Here is a 19,606-nt window from a genome sequence, read left to right on the forward strand (position 1 = left end):
TTCCAATGGATTACATTCATTATAAACTGTCAATCCATTTGTTGCAATTTATTACCACTCGGGAATTTTCTTTTGCTATTTTGCTAAATGGTTGAGATTTTGTGGTATAAGAATGAAATAAAACTAGCATGGCAAATAACTTGAGTAAATTTTTTGTTAATTTTGAAGTCAAATAACTGACTTTGTCCTCTTCCCATTACTTTATTTCTCATCCTTTCTTCTAAAGCTTCCTTAATTTATTGCCTAAAAAATATGGAACTGTTAGAGTGATGTGAATAGGCACATAAATTCTCTTGGATTCCTCAGTGCCTGCTTTTGCTACAGGTATTTTTATGGGTTTGTTATAACATATCTGTTGGAATGGGATTTGCTAAGAAAGAATAGAGGGAAGGGAATACCTTGTCAGTAGGAAAAATACATAGATGTTTGAGATTCGCGTGGAAATAAAAATAATTTAGTAAAATGGGAGATAGAAACCCTTTGTCAGGTTGCTAATGAGAGGCTTGACCTAGCTGCTGCTGCAGCAGCATCTTTGGGGATGATGAGAGATGCAAAATGCACTGTTGCTAGGCAACTCTCTTGGCTGCCTTTGGAGCAGGTTCATATGTGCTAAGAGCTAATGAATCCTCATGTCTGCTCTTTGAAACTATTCAAAAGCCAATGAAGACATACCCAGATATTTAGTTTTTACAAGTGCTTGAACCATTCTTTCCATGTCACTTACTCATTAAAAAGTAAGTTGGCCATTTAGTGTGTACGGAATATTGCTTGTTTTTTCAAGGTGGACCATAATTTGAGCCCTAATAAATATGTTTTTAAAAGGGAGCTGAATAAGGGATGAGTTAGTTCCTATTGATGCTAGTTCAATTATATATATATATATATATATATATATATATATATATGCTAATATGCTAAGTGTCCTTCCCTCCATCTCGGTAATGATGACATATGGCAATACCGGGAGTCCTCTCCCTAGTGATGACTAGCCTTCTTACAGTTTCTTCAGCCTGGGAACCCGACTCGCTTTATAGCCAGGTGGAAACACTTTATACTCTATCCAAATGTCTGTGAAGCATTTTCCCATGCCTCATCTCATTTGATCTTCACAGAAGTCCTGGAGTAGGTAGGTAGGAGACTTGGCATAATCCTATTTTATTTTCATTAGCTGGAAAATGGAGATATAGAAAGTTTAGAAACTTGACCAGACTGAAAAGAAGTAAGAAATGGTGGATCTCTGCATAGCAAAGGTCCCCTGGAGAAAGATGTCCTCCGCAGCATGATATAATGACTCAGCATATGACTCAACATGGGAAACTGAGTTGGCTGCCCTCCGAGCTTCAACCCAGAGCCCCTAATCCTGCACTTTTCACATACAACTTCAATCCTCTCTGCTGGAGCTCAAGTCCAAAGTTGGAAATAATTAAAATATCCATCAACTGGAGAGAAGCCAAGATGGCAGCATCAGTAAATACCTGAAATTGCTGCCTCACACAAACCACTTTGCAACTACAACTAAAAGACAAAATGGACATCATCCAGAATTACAGGAAGGCTGGCTGAGTGGAAATTCTACAACTAGAAGGAAGGAGAAAAGTACATGACTCAGAGGTGGTGAGGAAGTAAAGTGCAGAGGTATGGAGGCACGTGCAGAAAGGGCTGGCAACTGAGTACATGGTTGTCTTTCTTAATTGGGAGGGGGACAAAAGCTTCCAACTGCTCTGAACTCCAGTTCTGGGCAAGACTCCGGGGACTCCAACTCATACAGGAAGAAACTGGAGTGTCTGTTATCAGGCGTAACTCAAGAACAGCTTTCTCTCAGAGGTGCTTGCAGTGATTACCTAGAATAGGGGTGTCGAACTCAATCAGAGAAGGGGCCAAAATCTAAAATCCAGCCTAAATCGCGGGCCGAATGGTTTACTGAACAGTCATAAACTGACAATGTCATAAACTGACAGCGGAGTGCAGTGATGACAGCGCGGTGCGGGCCACATTGCAAGGCCTGGCAGGCTGGATTTGGCCCGCGGGCCTTGTGTTTGACACATGTGACCTAGAACACTGAGACCTGGGGGCCACTTAGGGCAGGGCTGAGGAGCAGCCATAGCTGTTTGCTCCACCCTGTTTATTCCCTAAGACCCTGCCCCACCCAAGCTATGCTTAGAGGCTTTTGCATATGAATGGCCTGGCCCTTTGCAATCTAAAATTACCCAACAAACTAAAGCTGAGTCAGTGAGACCCAGAACATCCAAAAGAAGGCCCAAGGCCCCACAGCAGCTTGTATTGCTTCACAGCTGGGCCTCATCTGGGCACCTCCAAGCACCAAACAAAGAAGAGGAATCTGCAGATCTCTCTGTAACTCCTTCAGGGTGGCCACAAGCAGAGGCTAAAATAGCACCTCCTTGGAGACCCAAGAGCCAGTGTACCCAGGGATCAGATTGGGATCATCCAGATTACAATTCCTCAGATCATAAGGGACACACTCGGGGGGGGGGGGGGGGGGGGGGGCAGACTCAGTGAGCACCAAAGCCCCACTTAAGCAAGTCTTGCCCCATAAGGGTATATATGTAATAATATGTATTGCTTTGAAATATTCAAAGTGATGAATAGCAAGAACCTACAACCAAGATTACTCTACCCAGCAAAGCCATTGTTCAGAATTGAAGCTCAGATAAAAAGCTTCACATATAAGAAAAAGCTAAAGGAGTTCATCACCACCAAACCAGTATTATATGAAATGCTGAAAGGTATTCTTTAAGAAGAGGAAGAAGAAAAAGGTAAAGATAAAAATTATGAACAACAAATACATATCTATCAACAAGTGAATCTAAAAATCAAGTGAATAGAAAATCTGATGAACAGAACAAACTGGTGAATATAATAGAATCAGGGGCATAGAAAGGGAGTGGACTGACAATTCTCTGGGGATGGGGGTGTGTACTGGAAGTGATTGGACAAAAATCGTACACCTATGGATGAGGACAGTATGTGGTGGGATAAAGGCATAGGCTGGGGTGGGAACCAGGTAGAGGGGAACTATGGGAGGGAGGGGGGAGGAACAAATGTAATAATCTGAACAATAAAGATTTATTAAAAATAAAAATATCTACAAACTGATGGATGGATTAAAAAAAAAAGTAAGAAATGGTGGAGCTTGAAAATGACTTCAGGTTTTCTCACTGCACAGAATATAGTCAAACACTGCTGCAATTAAATATTTTACCCTTTGTTCTCCCTGCATGATCTACAATAATAATCTGCTTCATGTTGGTATTTACTGCTGTGTTCCTGACAATTGCCTGAAAGAGAAATTGGATTGCTTCACTGAGCTGGAAAAAGTTTAGCTATATCAGTAAGCAGGTCTAATTAAGCAAGTTTGTTCTATATCTATTAAAAGGCTAAGTTGACTCACACATGCGTGATACATGTAAAACTCTTGCTTGTACCAATTGCACGTGTGTGTTTCTGTCATTGTCAATCATGAATTTGGTTGATACTTCTATTATAGAGAAAGGGCGAATAGCGATATTAAAGTATTTCTTCTAATTCTCTTCTAACGTGCATGAATTCCTACATGGGGCCACTAGTTCTATATGAAAGCCTATTTTATAATAAATTTAAAGGATTTTATTTTTTTCTAAAAGTGGTTAAATTATTTGAAATTTGCCTCTATAAGCCTCTTACAGAGTTTTTAATTACAGTGTCTTCATTCTTTGTTCAGCACAATACTATTATTTCTGAAGGTGATAGGAAGCTGGAACCCAAAATGATTTTCTAGGTGGCCTGTCTAAAGCTCCCTCTCAACTCCCCCCTCCCTCAAATCCTGGATGGTAGCCTGTAAGACAAGCCACAGGACAAGAACTAAAGCCTGATAAGGAGCATCCCTGGGTCTGATCCTGAACCTAACTTCTTGTAAGATCCCACCCACTCTCTAATAATACCTCCCTCTCAGGAGTTTTATAAAGATGACAAGATTTTGCACATGAAAAAAAAATTGTAAAATTTCATATATATGCCAGTTTTTAATTCCAAAAGATAGTTTAAATTTAGTAAAAATCCTGTGTTGCTGAATTATTAATTATTAGTCAGGCTTGTTAATATTTTGGAAGGCTATAGGATAAATATAGTGGAATTTATAACAGAATTTAACCTGTACACGTTTTAAGCTATGATTTCTTTTAATGTCCCATCACCTAGTATAAGTGTGATTGAAGGTACTTAATAAATACTTATAGAAAGTTGTGTAAACTTTGTGTACAGACTCTCTAAATTGAATTGTTTCATTTCTTGTAAAAAGTATATTGCCAAATATACTGGAGAATCTGTCATAATTCTGTGTATCTCTGTGTTTTCTCATCTGTAAAATGAGAATAATAAAAGAACCCAAGTAATTAAACTCATCGTGCAGATTAAATGAGATAATCCAGAGTATAGTACTTGGTTTGTAATCAGTGTTTAATTAAAGTTATGTGTTATTAAAGTTGTAGTTGATTTTCATAGGTCCTTTTTATCCATTTCCCAATTATTTATCTGCTGCATTTTGTTCCAGCATCAGAGCTAAGCTACTTAGCCAAATAGGCATGTTCCTTGCCCATTTGGGGGTTATTATCATACTTTATTCCCCAAGTACATGAAGACATCACTGTTTCCTGTGTGTGTCTCTGTGTACATGCAAGTTAAAATATGTATATGTAGATACGTAAAGGAGATAGTGACTTGTGCTATTCAGTAGAAATACAATGTAAGCTACATATATAGGTTTAAGCTTTGTGGTAGCCACATAACATAAGGGAATAGGTAAAATTAATCTTAAAATATATTTTATTTAACTCAATATATTTGAAATATTTCAATATGTAATAAAAATAAAACTATTAGTGAAAAATTTATATGTAGTTTTTGTACTAAACCTTCCAAATCTTATGTATACCTTATACTTACTGAACTTCTCAACTCGGAATAACTGCATTTTAACTGCTCACTAGCCACATGTGGCTAGTGCCATGGTTGGCAAACTGCAGCTCAAGAGCCAAGTGCGGCTCTTTGGCTCCTTGAGTGTGGCTCTTCCACAAAATACCACGGCCTAGGCGAGTCTATTTTGAAGTGGCGTTAGAAGTTTAAGTTTAAAAAATTTGGCTCTCAAAAGAAATTTCAATCGTTGTACTGTTGATATTTGGCACTGTTGACTAATGAGTTTGACGACCACTGGGCTAGTGGCTACAGTGTTGAATAGTGCGGAAGTACTAGAAATCCCAATGCTCATTTCGTTGATATAAATGTAAGTATGTATTTAGAAATACTCTTCCCATTGGTTTTATTAACTGAAAATAGCTTCACAGTCTCTGCAGTATAATAGAAACCTATAATGTTGGAGAATAATAATATTTAAAGTGGGTTTTTAGGAAGGTACTAAGAGGGTGATGGACTATCTGGCAGCATTTTTCTTTAGAAGTAGCCAGTCTTATAACTTATATTTTGTTAATTTTTTCTTCCTTCAGTAGTTAATCTTGAGTTTAATTTAGCTCATGTTTACTGAGTATTTGCTCTATGTGTGGTGCTGAGCAAATACAAAGCAGAAAAAGGAAAGCTGCCTGTAAGGCCGTCACAGACTAGTGTGGGCCACAGTGTTGGGAATAAGACCGCTACCAAAATACATGACATAAAGTCATGTACAAAGCTAGAGTACTCAGAATATTCTTTTCCTAAAGAGGGGCAAACAGTTACTCGATTATCCTTTAATATTTTCGTGGTTGTGAGACACTTGCTTTTTAATGGTTAGTGCATGAGTAGTTGAATTCTTAGTTTGAAAAAGGAAGAGATTACAAGTTCATCAGGCAAGAGGAAGGACTAGATGTGCCTTGAAAAGTAAGCTGAGTAAGAAGACAGGAGAGAACATGATCTGACTTTGTCTCCTGACATCAACTCTCTCTGGGTAGGAAATTGGCCCTCAGCCTCATTCCTCCACTCAGCATTTGCAGGGTCCTACTGCTACTCTACTTCTTATTCTCCTGCTTAATAGTCCTAGGGCTACTGGGAATTTAACATCCAGTTCAGTCCATCACTCATTGAAGCATAGCTGAAAATACTTTAGTGTTATTCTTATAACATGTAAAATATCTAAACAATACCATACTACTAGAGGCCTGGTGCACGAATTCATGCACCAGTGGAGTCCCTTGACCTGGCCTGTGGGAATCTCACTGAAACCGGCTCTTTGCCATCCCCTGAGGGGTCCCGGATTGCAAGATGGTGCAGGCCAGGCCAAGGAACCCCACCAGTGCACAACTGAGGCCAGAGAGGGACCAGAGGAGAGCTCCAAGGTGTGTCCAGTTCCCATCTTGCCCAGTCCCAATTGGCTGGACCCTAGCAGCCAGCTAACCTACCGGTCAGAGCATCTGCCCCCTGGTGATCAGTGTGTGTCATAGTGACTGGTGGAATGGTCATATGGTCAGACATTTAGCATATTGAGCTTTTATTATATATGATGCACAATATCCATACATAAACACATTGTTTATCTTAATATATCTTCTCTCTACCCCTCCCCCAATATATGCACACACACGTATACAAAGGCGTTATATATGTTCCTTTGCCATTTGTGTTTTTCTCTCATATGTTATAGCCATCTTGCTATGTTTATAAGATGTAATTGATGATTTTTGAAAGATGCTGATGTTCCAAAGTGTGTGAACCACTCAATGTATGCAAGTGTCTTTATATTGATAGATGTCTAAGTTGTTCCTGGTCTTTTGCTGCTGCTGTTGCCATTACAGATAATGTAGCAAACATCTGAGGTCTTCTTGGGCACCCCAGCCTTTTAGAGTAGCATTGGCTAATAGAACTTCCCTTGTTTGGACCCTGAATTCTGTACTGGTCTTCTAATTTTCTTATTTCTTCTTTCCCAAATCCTTCGCTCTGCTTTTTTACTCTATTTTTTGGGAGATTTCCTTAGCTTTATCTTTCCAATATTATTGAATTTTCTGTTATACTAATATGTTTTTAATTCAACAGCTCTTTCTGTTTCTCCTTTTAAAATGTATCCATCTTTACTTACTAGTCTTTCATTGTTTTAATGATCAGTGAGTTCTTTTCTAGGTAGAGAGCATGCATTCTCTTAATATTTCTTCTAGATTCTTTAAAGATTATTTCCCTTTGATGTTTAACTTCTGAAATTCACCTAAAATTTTTTATTGCATGGTAATGTATTAGAATTTCCCCTCCCCATTAAGCCACTGACCAGTTTTTCTAACACCATTCATGGCTTAACTTTTTTTTTCCTGTTGGTTTGTAGTCTGTTTCTATTATGGATGTGACTGTTAGAGTAGAAAGAAGAAATAAGTATTGTAAGAAGACATTAATAGTTTTTCTGAATGCAGAATATTATGCAAGATGGGTGTTTAACTAAACCTGTTTTCTGTTATTCCTTATCAATACACTGTTTACTTCAAGCAGTGGAATCAGAATTCTTTATTATTCTTTGTTCCAAGAAATTTAAATCAATACCTTTTTTATGTTTCTGGCTTGTTAAATTAATTTTACTTCATCCTGGGTGTGAATCTTCTTGCTTAACATGTTAAGCACCAGGTCAGTCACTGGTGAACTGACACTATACTTTCCCCCCGGACCTCATCAGTCACTGGGGCCATCAACATATTGGTGAAATTGAGTATTGTGGGCTAAACAGAAAGGAAGACAAAACAGGCTTGGTGCTTAATGTGTTAATAATAGTTTTTTAATTAGTTCATTTGCTTACCATTATTTATGTTGACCGACCCCATTTAATAGTTAATCTTATATTTGAGAATGAATTTGGACCTTAGGAAAGTCCTGGTATAAGTTATTTACCACTTACTTGAACATCAAATAGTTTTGGTCATTAAGTAAGGAAAGAAGAATTGGAGTTCTGCTCTATATTTCTCCAACTTGTGTTGGCTGTTAAATTTTCTTTTTTTCACTTCAAATGTAGTATGGAGGAGTGGTTTACATTTATCATCATCAGTCTTGTGTAGTTTTTCATATCCTAATAAAATTGACTTGACTGTCATAGCTTTGGATTCTGTGAGTAATTTACTATTTTAATAAATTCAAAAGCATTGAATCGCTCTAGTTTTATTACATAGTTGCTTACCTGGCTGAGCTGCATTTAATTAGATCTCATTGTTGGAAGACATTCAAATTCCTCCTTCCAACTCTCTGATAGAAAACACATTGCCAGTGACAGAGACAGTGGTGGAAATGGACTACCTAATTGAAAGGGAAAATACAGTGGATACACATTATACTTTACTTGTAGGATACCGGCTCTTAACTTTTGTTTGACCAGTTGAACTGCCAAGGACATAGATCTCACCATGATATAAATGTAACACCTACTTTGGTCCAGGAAGGAAATTTTATGCTTATAAGAATTCAGTCATTATAGTCATCATTTATAGCAAGTTGTCAAAATGTTAGCAATTGAAAAAATAAATGTTGATTATACTCCTCTTTCTCACGGATGGTTTTACATACTGATAGTGTGACTAATCATTGCTTTATGAATTAAATTTTCTTGTACCATTTTTCAAATATATAAGTTGCCTTTGACCCTGAGGGACAATGAAGACTCAGATGGCTAAGGAGACTATTCTGCTAATCAAGTTTAGGTCAGGAAAGGTCATGGTAATTGTATTCAAAGGATTTCAAACTCCTGAAGTGATATGATACTTTATCTTATTCCAGTCTGATCTTTCCTCTTGTTTTTGTATACTTGGAGCTCCTATGTGATTTACCTGTTTTTTGTTTTTTTTGTTTTTTTTGTGTGTGTGTTTTTGTATACACTGGGAAAATCTTACCTCAACATTTTGATATGCTGGTGACATCTATCTAACAGGTAAATTTTTCTGATTCTAAGTTAATGTAGTCAAAGTACTATTTAAGTACCTTTTTTGCAAGTGATAGGCTTTTTTAAAAAAATTCTTTATTGTTTAAAGTATTACATGAGTCTCCTTCCCCCCCCATTGACCTCTCCCTCCACCCCTCCCCCAAATACAAGCCCGCACCCTCCTCCCACCCCCACTGTCTGTGTCCATTGGTTCTGCTCATATGCATGCATACAGGTTGTTTCAAATCGCTGCAATGCTGTTATAGGATCTATCTTGTGGAATGGAATTGGAGCAGATAAAAAAATAGGAGTAGTTTGTGCATTCTAAAAGCATTTTATGGTATTCTGGAAACCAGAGATACAAATATGAAGATGTCATCACTGCCTTTGTTAATGCAAAGTGGCAAGTATAAGGGCTTTGGTGCAGCCCTAACTCCAGAACTTACCAGCTCTATTACGTTGGGCAAGTTATTTGGTCTTTATGAGCTTCAGTTTTAGTCATTGGAAACATGGTGGTGATCATGATTTTCTGAAAAGTGCTTAGGAGAGTGTTTGTAGGAACTGTTCAGTAGATGTTAGCTGCAACTTTCAGAGGAACCATTACAGATCAGATGCTCAAGCTGGACTGGAATAAGGCTAGAGTGAATAAATATCAAATAGAAAGAAGATTGCCCAGTAGGGGCCTTTGCTGGTCTCCATACCTTTCTTCCCTTGACTTTACTTAACTATCAAAGGTTAAACTGCAAGACCCAAGATCACTAATTTAATTATAATGTGATATAAATATAATTTGAGCCGGGACTGGTTTGGCTCAGTGGATAGAGCGTCGGCCTGCTGACTGAAAGGTCCTGGGTTCGATTCCGGTCAAGGGCATGTACCTTGGTTGCGGGCAAATCCCCAGTGGGGGGTGTGCAAGAGGCAGCTGATCGATGATTCTCTCTCATCGATATTTTTAACTCTCTGTCCCTCTCAATTCATCTCTGTGTAAAATCAATAAAACATTTTAAATATATATATATATATATATATATATATTGTGTGTATATATATATATATATATATATATATATATATATATATATATTTTGAACCACAGAATAGAATTATACTATGCTTACATGTCTTTGATGTTGCTGCATGCCTGCAGATCCCTCATAAGTGGAATGGAGGATTAGCTTTCTAGTACTTCTCTCTGTGGGCTGCTTTCCAGTGTGTTACTTAAGTATCATGAATAGAAATGTCAAGTAATTAGGAAGCTGGGATTAACGGATGTTCAAAGGCATAATACTAGATATTGTGTCCATTTTTTGTAGAATGATTTTTTTAAGAGTTTCGATGTTAAAATTATTAAATAATGCTATTTATGTTTCTGTTTATAGGAACCATTCAAACTTATTCATTCTGTTATGTAAAATTCACGTGTGTGTGTGTGTGTGTGTGTGTGTGTGTGTGTGTGTGTGTTTAACCTAACACATACTGTTATCTTACCACTTTTTTAATAAATGGCAAATGCACTTGTGTACGTAAAATTTACTTCCATTTTTTTCACAGAAGAAAGTCTTATGCAAAGGTGGTTTAGCATTTATCTAATCTAAGGATATGGATAAAATAGAAACTAAGAATTTACTTTTGTAGTTCACATCTAGTTTTCTAAAACAGAAGTCTGAAAAGTTAAAGAAAAATCAGATATTGCTATTGTTTTTTGCCTCTTCTATTACATGTCTTGAGTTATTTCTTTTCACTGGTATCTTTGTTTTCTATTTATATTAATTTATTACTACATTTCTCATATAGTAATAAAATATGAGCTATCTCATACTTTCAAAATAGAGGGATAGTTATAAACATCAGTTATATGTTCTCTCTTGATAACTAAAGTGAATAATAAACCCTTTTTATTTCTCAGAATGTATGAGTAGATAGCACTACTCAGGATTTTCATTATAGAAGTGTGTGAAAGATTATTGTTATCTGTGTAACTTAATACGGTGTTGCCAATATGGACATTTTTCATGGAATCCAAGTTAAATTTCTGTACTCCATTCTTTATATGATGCTGGTTTGTGTCTCTTCTGATTATTTTTTCCTGTGTTTTGTCAAAATACAAGGAGAACAGTTACACAATAGTTCTTCATCCTGCTATAGATAGCCTGGACTCTCATTGCTTTCACTACGCCAAGGTAGAATGGAGGGATGAACTGAGACATGGACTCCCATCCTTTCTGATTTGGATGAGTTTTTTTTTCTTTCTTGCCTAATTGCTCGGTCTAAGACTTGCAGTACTATGTTCTGTATTCTACTAATACTAAGTACTATGAATAGAAATGGCAAGAAGGTACATCCTTGCGTTTTTCCAGATCTTAGAGGAAAAACTTTCAATCTCTTATTATTCAATATGAAAGTGTTCCTGACTCTTTAATTTTGGGGCGAGAGTTTAAGGATTAGTGTTAGTTCTTTTTTAAAATGTTTGGTAAAATTCACCTGAAAGCCATCTGGTTCTGGGCTTTTCTATGTTGGGAGGTTTTTTATTGCTGATTCAATCTCCTCCTTTGTTATTTGTCTGTTAGGTTTTCTATCTCTTCACAATTCAGTCTTGGTGAGTTGTATGTTTTAGACATTTATCTATTTCTTCTAGGAATTTGTTTTGGTATAATTATATATAGTTCTCTCTTATAATCCTTTTCATTTCTGTGGTATTGGTTGTGATATCTCCTATTTCATACAAGGCACTTAACTCCAGAGTGTAGAGAGGCCAGGAACAGAGGAACCAAAGCTCATATGACCTCTCAAGAAAACTGATAAATGTACATATGTTACTTCGTTAGGAAAACAACAGTCGTGCTTCATATAAAATTTTTTCCACACCTATCTACACTAATAAAAGAGTAAGATGCAAATTGACCATACCTTTGCAACATCCACCAGCCAATCAGGCGTGAGTATGCAAATTAACCCATCAAAGATGTTGGGTTAATTTGCATATGCAGGCACCAGAGCATCCGAGGGTGGGGCGGGGTAGCATGCTTGCATCATTACCATGGCAACAACACAGGCATTCCACCCCACCCCAGTTGTTCTTGGCTTCTGGGCAGCATGGGAAGGCAGAAAGGCGGCTCCAGCCCGAGCAAAGGTGGTGCCAGCAGCCAGGGGAAGGCCCATTCTTGCATGAGTCTTCATGCATCGGGCCTCTAGTATATCTATATCTGTCTTTTCCTGATTAAATAACCCCTGTTTGGGATTCTGTTGACCTGAGGATTTAATTTGGGTTATAATAACTTCAAGAACTGTACTAGGCCTAAGAGAACTTATTGTAAAAGTTTCCCACTTTGTTTTTTCATTATTGAACTTGCCAGAGAAAATAAACACCCTTACCTACTTCTTTAGTTCTAAGGTTCATAAAGGAACTGTACTCTTTAGCATAAATATAGTACTTTATTTCTTTTCTGACAATATGATTAAAGCAGTTATTTAAAAGCCACACAACTAAATAAGTTATTTTATAAAATGCCACTAAATGTGCTGCTTGCCCTTCCCAGAATTCGGAATCTGTCAGTGCCTGGATAGAGCTCTTCCCAGAAGGGGCAATTTATTGAGTCACACACAGACAATTCAAGATAACCTTTTGTTTTTTAATTAAAATGGGGAATGAGAAGCCAATTAAAAAATTTGTCTCCCTTCATTTGCTCAAGGTGAGGATGATGGAACTTCTGTTCTAACAGAGCACCAGCAGTTGTTAAAAATCATAAATCTGGCTGTGCTGTGAGTCTATAACCATTACATGTATATTTTTAAATGCTGCCCTGATATAACATGGTCAAGCTCATTAATGAATGAATTGTTAGCTGTTATAGTTTTTGGTGGTAGAGTTAGGATGTTTTTCCTCCTTGAAATTGAATTAAAGTATGTACCTTCTAAGCTAAGAAGAAATATAGGTTTTCTAAGATTACAGCCAGTAGAGCAAATTAAACAAAGTCAGCTAACAAAATTAAAATGCACTATATGGAAACTAAAATTTTTGTGCATGCTCAAGTAGTGTTTTGCTCATAGCAAGTATTCATTCAATTTTTAATTGAATTTTTAAAATAAAGAATATCTTTATTACAATATAATTCACATTCCATATAATTCAAAGTGTATAGTTCAATAACTGTTAGTATATTTACAGAATTATGCAAACATGATTACTTATAATTTGAGAAAATTTTTATTACCTTCCTCAGCAAAGAAACCTTGAACCCATTAGTCATCACTCCCCATTTTTTCCTTCACCGCCCCATTCCCAAGCAATTACTGTCTGTGTCTGTATATTTGCCTATTGTGGACATTTTATATAAATGGAATCATACAATATGTGGTCTTTTATCACTGGCTTATTTCACTTTATACAAAGTTTTCAAGTTTCATCCATGTTGATTCCTATTCCTTTTTATGGGCAAATAACATTACATTGTATGGCTAGACTACATTTTATTTATCCATTCATCTGTTGAACAATTGGGTTGTTTTTACTGTTTGGCTATTATGAATTATGCTGCTATGAACATTATGTCCACATGTTGTGTGGATGCATGTTTTTCTTTTTGGTATGTGCTTAGAAGTAGAATTACTTGGTAATACAGTAATTCTTTTTAACCATTTGAGACTGTTTTCCAAAGTATTTGTATCGTTTTACACTCTCACAAGCAGTGTCTGAGGGTCTCCACATACTTGCCAACACTTGCCATTGTCTGTTTGCTTTTTATTATAAGCATCCTATTGGGTGTGAAATAGTAAATCATTCTGGTATTGATTTTTATTTATGTGATGGCTAATGATGGCTGAGTTCCTTTTCCTGTTTTTAATGGTCCTTTATCTTCTTTGGAGAAATAAGATTCTTTGCTTTTTTAAAAATTGGGTTATTTGTCCTTTTATTATTGAGTTACAGGATTTCTTTATATATTCTAGATAGAAGCCCCGTATTGGAGATATGATTTGCAAATATTTTATTTTGTGGGTTATCTTTTTATTTTTCTTCATAAGTATCTTTTGACATCTGAGTATTTTTAATTTAATGACATCAGAGTATTTTTTCATTGACCTATATTTATATTCTTATGCCAGTACCGCTCTGTTTTGATTACCTTGGCTTTGGAGTAAAATTTGAAATTGGGGATTTTGAATTCTCAAGCTTTGTTCTTATTTTTCAAGATTATTTTGGTTATTGGATTCCTTCTCTGTTCCATATGAATTCTAGGATTACTTCTTTAATTTTGCCAAAGAAGCCAGTTGGGATTTTGGTAGGCATTACATTGAGTCTATAGATCTACTTGGGTAATATTGCTATCTTAAATTAACATCATTAATTCTTTTGATCCACAGATTAATTGCTTTTTTTGTTTTATTGTGTTATGCATAGGTATTGAAATGTGGACCTTGCTTATTAACACCCCCCCCCCCCCCCGTTACAGTACAATTGATTTTAATTATTTTATATTGGAATAACATAATTGAATATTTCAATATGTGGAGTTCTTTTATTATTTCTATAGCCTAAGTATAGCTGATCATTAGAAGTATAAATTTCTTTGGGGCAGTATATATCTTAATTAGTTTTGTATTGCTTAGAGTAATGTCATAGTAGCTTAAGAAAAAAATGTTTTTTTAATTGGTGTCTACCAGCTAATTATAAAAGAGATAGAATATTAGTGGCCTATAAAATTACCATTAACGACAAATGGACTGTTTCTCAGTCTTCTAATTCATATCTATACTAATTAGGTAATATGCTAATTAGACTGGGTGACAGGACATCTCTGGATGTCTGAATTCCTTCCAGACAAAGCCATGGTGGCGGGATCCAAGATAGAGGCAGTTAGGGATGATCAGGCCGGCAGGGAAGCAAGCAGTTAGGGGTGGGATCAGGCATGTGTCAGGGTACAAGCAGTTAGGAGTGATTAGGCTGGCAGGGGAGGGCAATTGAGGGCAATCAGGTCAGCAGGAGAGTGGTTAGGGGGCAATCAGGCCAGCAGGCAGAAGTGGTTAGGGCTGACCAGGCAGGCAGGCAGGTGAACAGTTAGGAGCTAGTGGTCCCAAATTGTGACATGGATGTCACTGTGGGATCTGGCCTAAACCAGAAGTCAGACATCCCCTGAAGGTCCCAGATTGGAGAGGATGCAGGCTGGGCTGAGGGGTCCTCCCCTCAGTGCACAAATTTTCATGCACCGGGCCTCTAGTATATTTATATTACCCCTTTGCATAAAAATGAGTAGTGTTGCTTTACAGGTTGATTTTCTTCATAAGGCATAATTAATATATTCTTTAAATTCCCTTTAGGTACCAAATTTGATTCCGGTTTTGATGTTCAAATTGGGAAGACCACTAGAACCTGCATTATACATTGATATTTTATATACTTTACCTACACTTGGTGTTCACAAGGTTTGTATATTATCCAATTTACTTGAAGGATAAAAGAGAGTGAGTCATGAATAATACATTGAATTTTGGTTGGTATATGAAATTTTGAGCCCTTAATTTTGCTGTGATCACTGCTCCCCTGGTTGGGCCAAATGTATTTATTAAAATATCTGAAAAGTAATTATCTGAAATGAGGTCTTTATGTTCCAGGGATTGCTACCTAACCTCTCAAAGGTACCCGCAACCTTTGAGAAGATGGCTAATACTATAGTAAACTTCCATTTAGGTATTTTATGATGGGGGGGGGGGGTGTTAATTATTTTGGTAACCTGGGGATTATCTACATTTACATCTATGAAACCTAAAATTTTAAAATATCTCCTAGGTGTGCATAGGACAAATTCTACGAGTAATCCAACTTCTTGGAACCACTCCACAGCTAAGAGCTGTCACTTTGCGCTTGTTGACATCTTTGTGGGAGAAGCAGGTGAGCTCTGATACACACCTGTGTAAGTATTAAACATGTGTTTTTCAGTAAAGAAAACTGATTTTGTCACTGTGCCCGGCAGTGCTTTGACATAGTAGCATTAGTGTGCGGCATCAGTGACTGCGTTGGAGAAATTTGATTCGGTGTGTTGCTTCTTGATCAGTAAGTAATGCAGTCAGTTGTGATTGACTCAGAGAAACTGAGACTAGAAAATAGTCTTATTTCTTTGATTCTGAAATTTATTTTTCCATTTGTGTGGGAAAGTAATAAAAATATGATAATAAGTAATTACAGCCTTTGTAATTTGGGTGAGGTTTAACCACTTTTTTTTCTTCTTTTATGAGATGAACAGTGCATGGGACTGTAAGAAAATCCCTAGCAATCAAAACAGCATTCTTCCCTGCTGATTAGACATTATAATTTGCAATGCAAATGGGAGATTTGGAGAGAAAAATGCTGCATAACAGGAAATAATGATTATTCAACTCAAATTGGGAAATTTACTTTTTTGTGAACTTGTCTTTTTAGGATCGTGTCTATCCTGAACTGCAGCGGTTCATGGCCATGTCCTGGGCACCCTCTCTGTCCGCGAGCAAGGAAGTCCAGTGGGAGAAACTGATCGCTAAAGCAGCATCCATCAGAGACATATGTAAGCAAAGGTAAGATGTGCTTACCCCTTGGGAATGTATGTCATGATTTATTATTTTGCATTTGTTTATTTTATTGCAAGCAAGAATCTAGGAAAGATGGGTAGAATATATTTGAGTAAGAATAAATTTTCAATTTAAGTTTTCCATTTGTAAAATTTAGTAAGATTGGAAAATAACCTTGAGAAGCGAGCATGTCTTAGATCTAATCTAGCTTTGTAGGATATTCATAACCTTTTCTGGATAGCAATTTAATATTGTACTAAAGTATATGAGTTTATGTAGTTTATTTTTCCTTATATAAATCCCTGTGACCTAAGCAGTGGACTGTCGTCCATTTGTCCTTATATTCTCCCAGTGTTGTGTTGATTTTTGTAGAGTTTTAACAGAGACAGCCTTGTCTGTGACCCATTGCATGGAATTACCACATGCAATTATTATTAGGAATTACGATAAGGAAGGAAATGATCTTGAATTCCCATGTATGCTCTAGGGTTGAGGAGGATAGGAAGGTAGTGGGGAGATGACCCTGCTGTTCTAGAGTATGGGTTGATAAATAGGTAGGAGGGGATGCGAGCAAAGCTTCGGTGTTTTTTCTTGAGTAGAGTAAGGTAAAAATATTTAGGGAGGAAATAGATTTGAGACATTTGAAATGAGTTGTAATCCTGCAATTCCATATGTGTCGCCTCTGCACTGTAGAATTGAGGGGGGCATATCTCATTTTTTGTCCATAATGACACTGTGAATGGTACTTCCTAAAGTTGTGCAGTAAATGGGTTGGCCCACTCACTGCTCACTGGCCCAGGGGTCTGTACTGAGTGCTTCAAGAAAAATCTCGGATCAGACCATATCGAAGCCTCAGCATTTCTGCACCTCTTCTCAGCCTCAGCCTTTTGCAAATATCGTACAAAGATTACCTCAGTCTGAAAGTTACACTAATGTAACACAAGAGAGTCTGGAGGCTCTAGGGCAGTGGTCTGCAAACTCATTATTCAACAGAGCCAAATATCAGCAGTACAACAATTGAAATTTCTTTTGAGAGCCAAATTTTTTAAACTTAAACTTCTAACGCCACTTCTTCAAAATAGACTCGCCCAGGCCGTGGTATTTTGTGGAAGAGCCACACTCAAGGGGCCAAAGAGCCCCATGTTGCTCATGAGTCACAGTTTGCCAATCACGGCTCTAGGGTTATCGGCATGGGAAACATGTTAGAGCTGAGAGATTATTATCTGACAGTGCAGTTTTGCATTCATAAAGCTGCAGCTTGGGAGCAAGTCTTTTGAGAACGTATTCAGTGTTCCTTTCAGTTACCACTTCAAGATCCATCAGCTTTTCCAGTTTTGGAAAATGATTTCTGTTTGTCAGGACAGTAAAACAATAGAATTGCAGTCAGGCAATTTCACCAATTGATATTTCGTCAATTAGACAACAGTATTATGTCACTGAAGGGTTATAAATAATGCAGAGGATGACCTGAGTTAAAAGCCTTCTGTTGATAGCACAACATGTGTGGAATGGAGAGGAGGGGGAGTGGAGAAAAAGTGAGTGAATTCAGCACTGTGCTTGGGAAGATGCTCTGACGGTTATAATCCATATCATCATCATCATCATCGTCGTCGTCGTCGTCACATTGTGTAATAGGTATAGCCTCTTCAGTTAGCATCACTATGATCATAAATCACCTTCTGACCCCAGGACTGCTTTTGTAGTCCGTGCCTGATACCAGAGCAACTTCTGGGCAGGCGTAGCTCTCTTCTTACTGATAATCTCACTAAGGTAAGTCAGTTCTTTTCACTATTGATATGCTGGAAATTTTGTCAGCTCAGACATTTCTGATTTAGGGAGAATACTATGTAAGAAGTGTCTTCCTTTTGGGGTCGTATTTCTATATAAAAAATGAGCCTTAAATTAGGCAAAAATGATGATGATGACAATCTTTGAAGAAAAATACATGGTGATGTTATTTGAGGGTTAATATTTAGGAGGCAGAAGGGTAAAGACAAGCTTTAATGCTTTTTGTTCAGACAAAAGACCAGGGGATGGTCATGGAGCTCTCTGGCTGTAATCTCCTTTTGACCTGTCGTCCCCTGCAGGCCCTACCAGCACGGGGCAGACATGCTGGCCGCCATCTCCCAGGTGCTGAACGAGTGCACCAAGCCGGATCAGGCCACCCCCGCAGCCTTGGTATTACAAGGTCTCCACGCACTCTGCCAAGCCGAGGTAGGCTCTTCGAATTGGCTTGTATAATTTTGAAGAAAAGAATTTATAAGGTGTGTTAGTTACAAGGATCCAAGATGAGATTCGAGTAGCTGAAAGTTTGGATATTCGTTCCCAGAGATTTTTGGTTAAAAGAGTGAAGCAAGACCTTCCACTTCACCCATTGTTTGCGGAGGGGAGACTTGACGTATCTGGTTATGTAGACAGTCTCCAGAGAAGTATTTATTAATCTTATTTATTTCTGTTAATAAAGAAGGGGAAGTTATGCTTATAGGCGAATGCTTGAATACATTGGCCTCTTAGTTTCGTGATTATAGAGCTTTACCAGCAGATGAGGTGAAGGGATTGGGGTGGACGAGTGGCAGCTTCATAACCAGCAACGATTGTGGCCAGCTTGCAGACTGGCTAAGGAGCCTTGCTTTCCTAGTGATCTGTTTGGATGCATCGGTGTTGGAACTGAGGCTCTGACTCATTTTCTGAGCTCCAGACAACTCACAGATGACAGCCCACCCAGCAGAGAGCCTCTGCCGCTGGGAGAAGTGCGGTAATGACCGCAGCGATCCTTCACTAACCACACTGTGGTTCTTGCCAGAGAGAACATACCTGCACAACTGTGCTTTATTAGAGAAAGAGACTGAGCAGAATTATTTTAGCTTGTGGCAATTATGCTTGATAGGATAGTAATGAATGTAATAAATAATACAAGCAGTGACTGTATTGAATGTTCAGAATCTCATGTCCCTATGCTGAGCACTTTCCTTTTATGTTCTTCAGCAACTCTGCAATGTAGGGACTAGAACACCGTTTTATAGTGAGGAAGATAGGCCTCAGAGGCAGTTAGACATTTCCTCGGTATCGGGTCTGGGAATGAACTAACGTTCTCTTGGGTACACACTCATTTCGGCAGGCAGTAACCTCCAGCGCTGCGCAGGAGCTGTGTGCGCGGGGGCAGTGTTTTCAGTGCCAGCTGCCAGCAGAGGTCTCAGGGTTCTCGGT

At 37.7% G+C, this 19,606-nt stretch overlaps 1 protein-coding gene across 1 annotated transcript in view; it reads left to right on the forward strand.

Moving 5' to 3' along the window:
• FOCAD (focadhesin) overlaps positions 1-19,606 on the forward strand; it is a 274,520-nt gene that overhangs the window by 111,291 nt on the left and 143,623 nt on the right. Inside the window, exons 12-15 of the mRNA XM_084898094.1 lie at positions 15,176-15,280; positions 15,645-15,746; positions 16,275-16,405; positions 18,487-18,613. Of these exons, the coding sequence (XP_084754220.1) occupies positions 15,176-15,280; positions 15,645-15,746; positions 16,275-16,405; positions 18,487-18,613 (465 nt within the window). The remainder of the gene's footprint in view (positions 1-15,175; positions 15,281-15,644; positions 15,747-16,274; positions 16,406-18,486; positions 18,614-19,606) is intronic.

The sequence above is a fragment of the Pipistrellus hanaki genome, assembly GCF_964339955.1.
Source record: "Pipistrellus hanaki genome assembly, chromosome: 11".
NCBI lineage: Eukaryota > Metazoa > Chordata > Mammalia > Chiroptera > Vespertilionidae > Pipistrellus > Pipistrellus hanaki.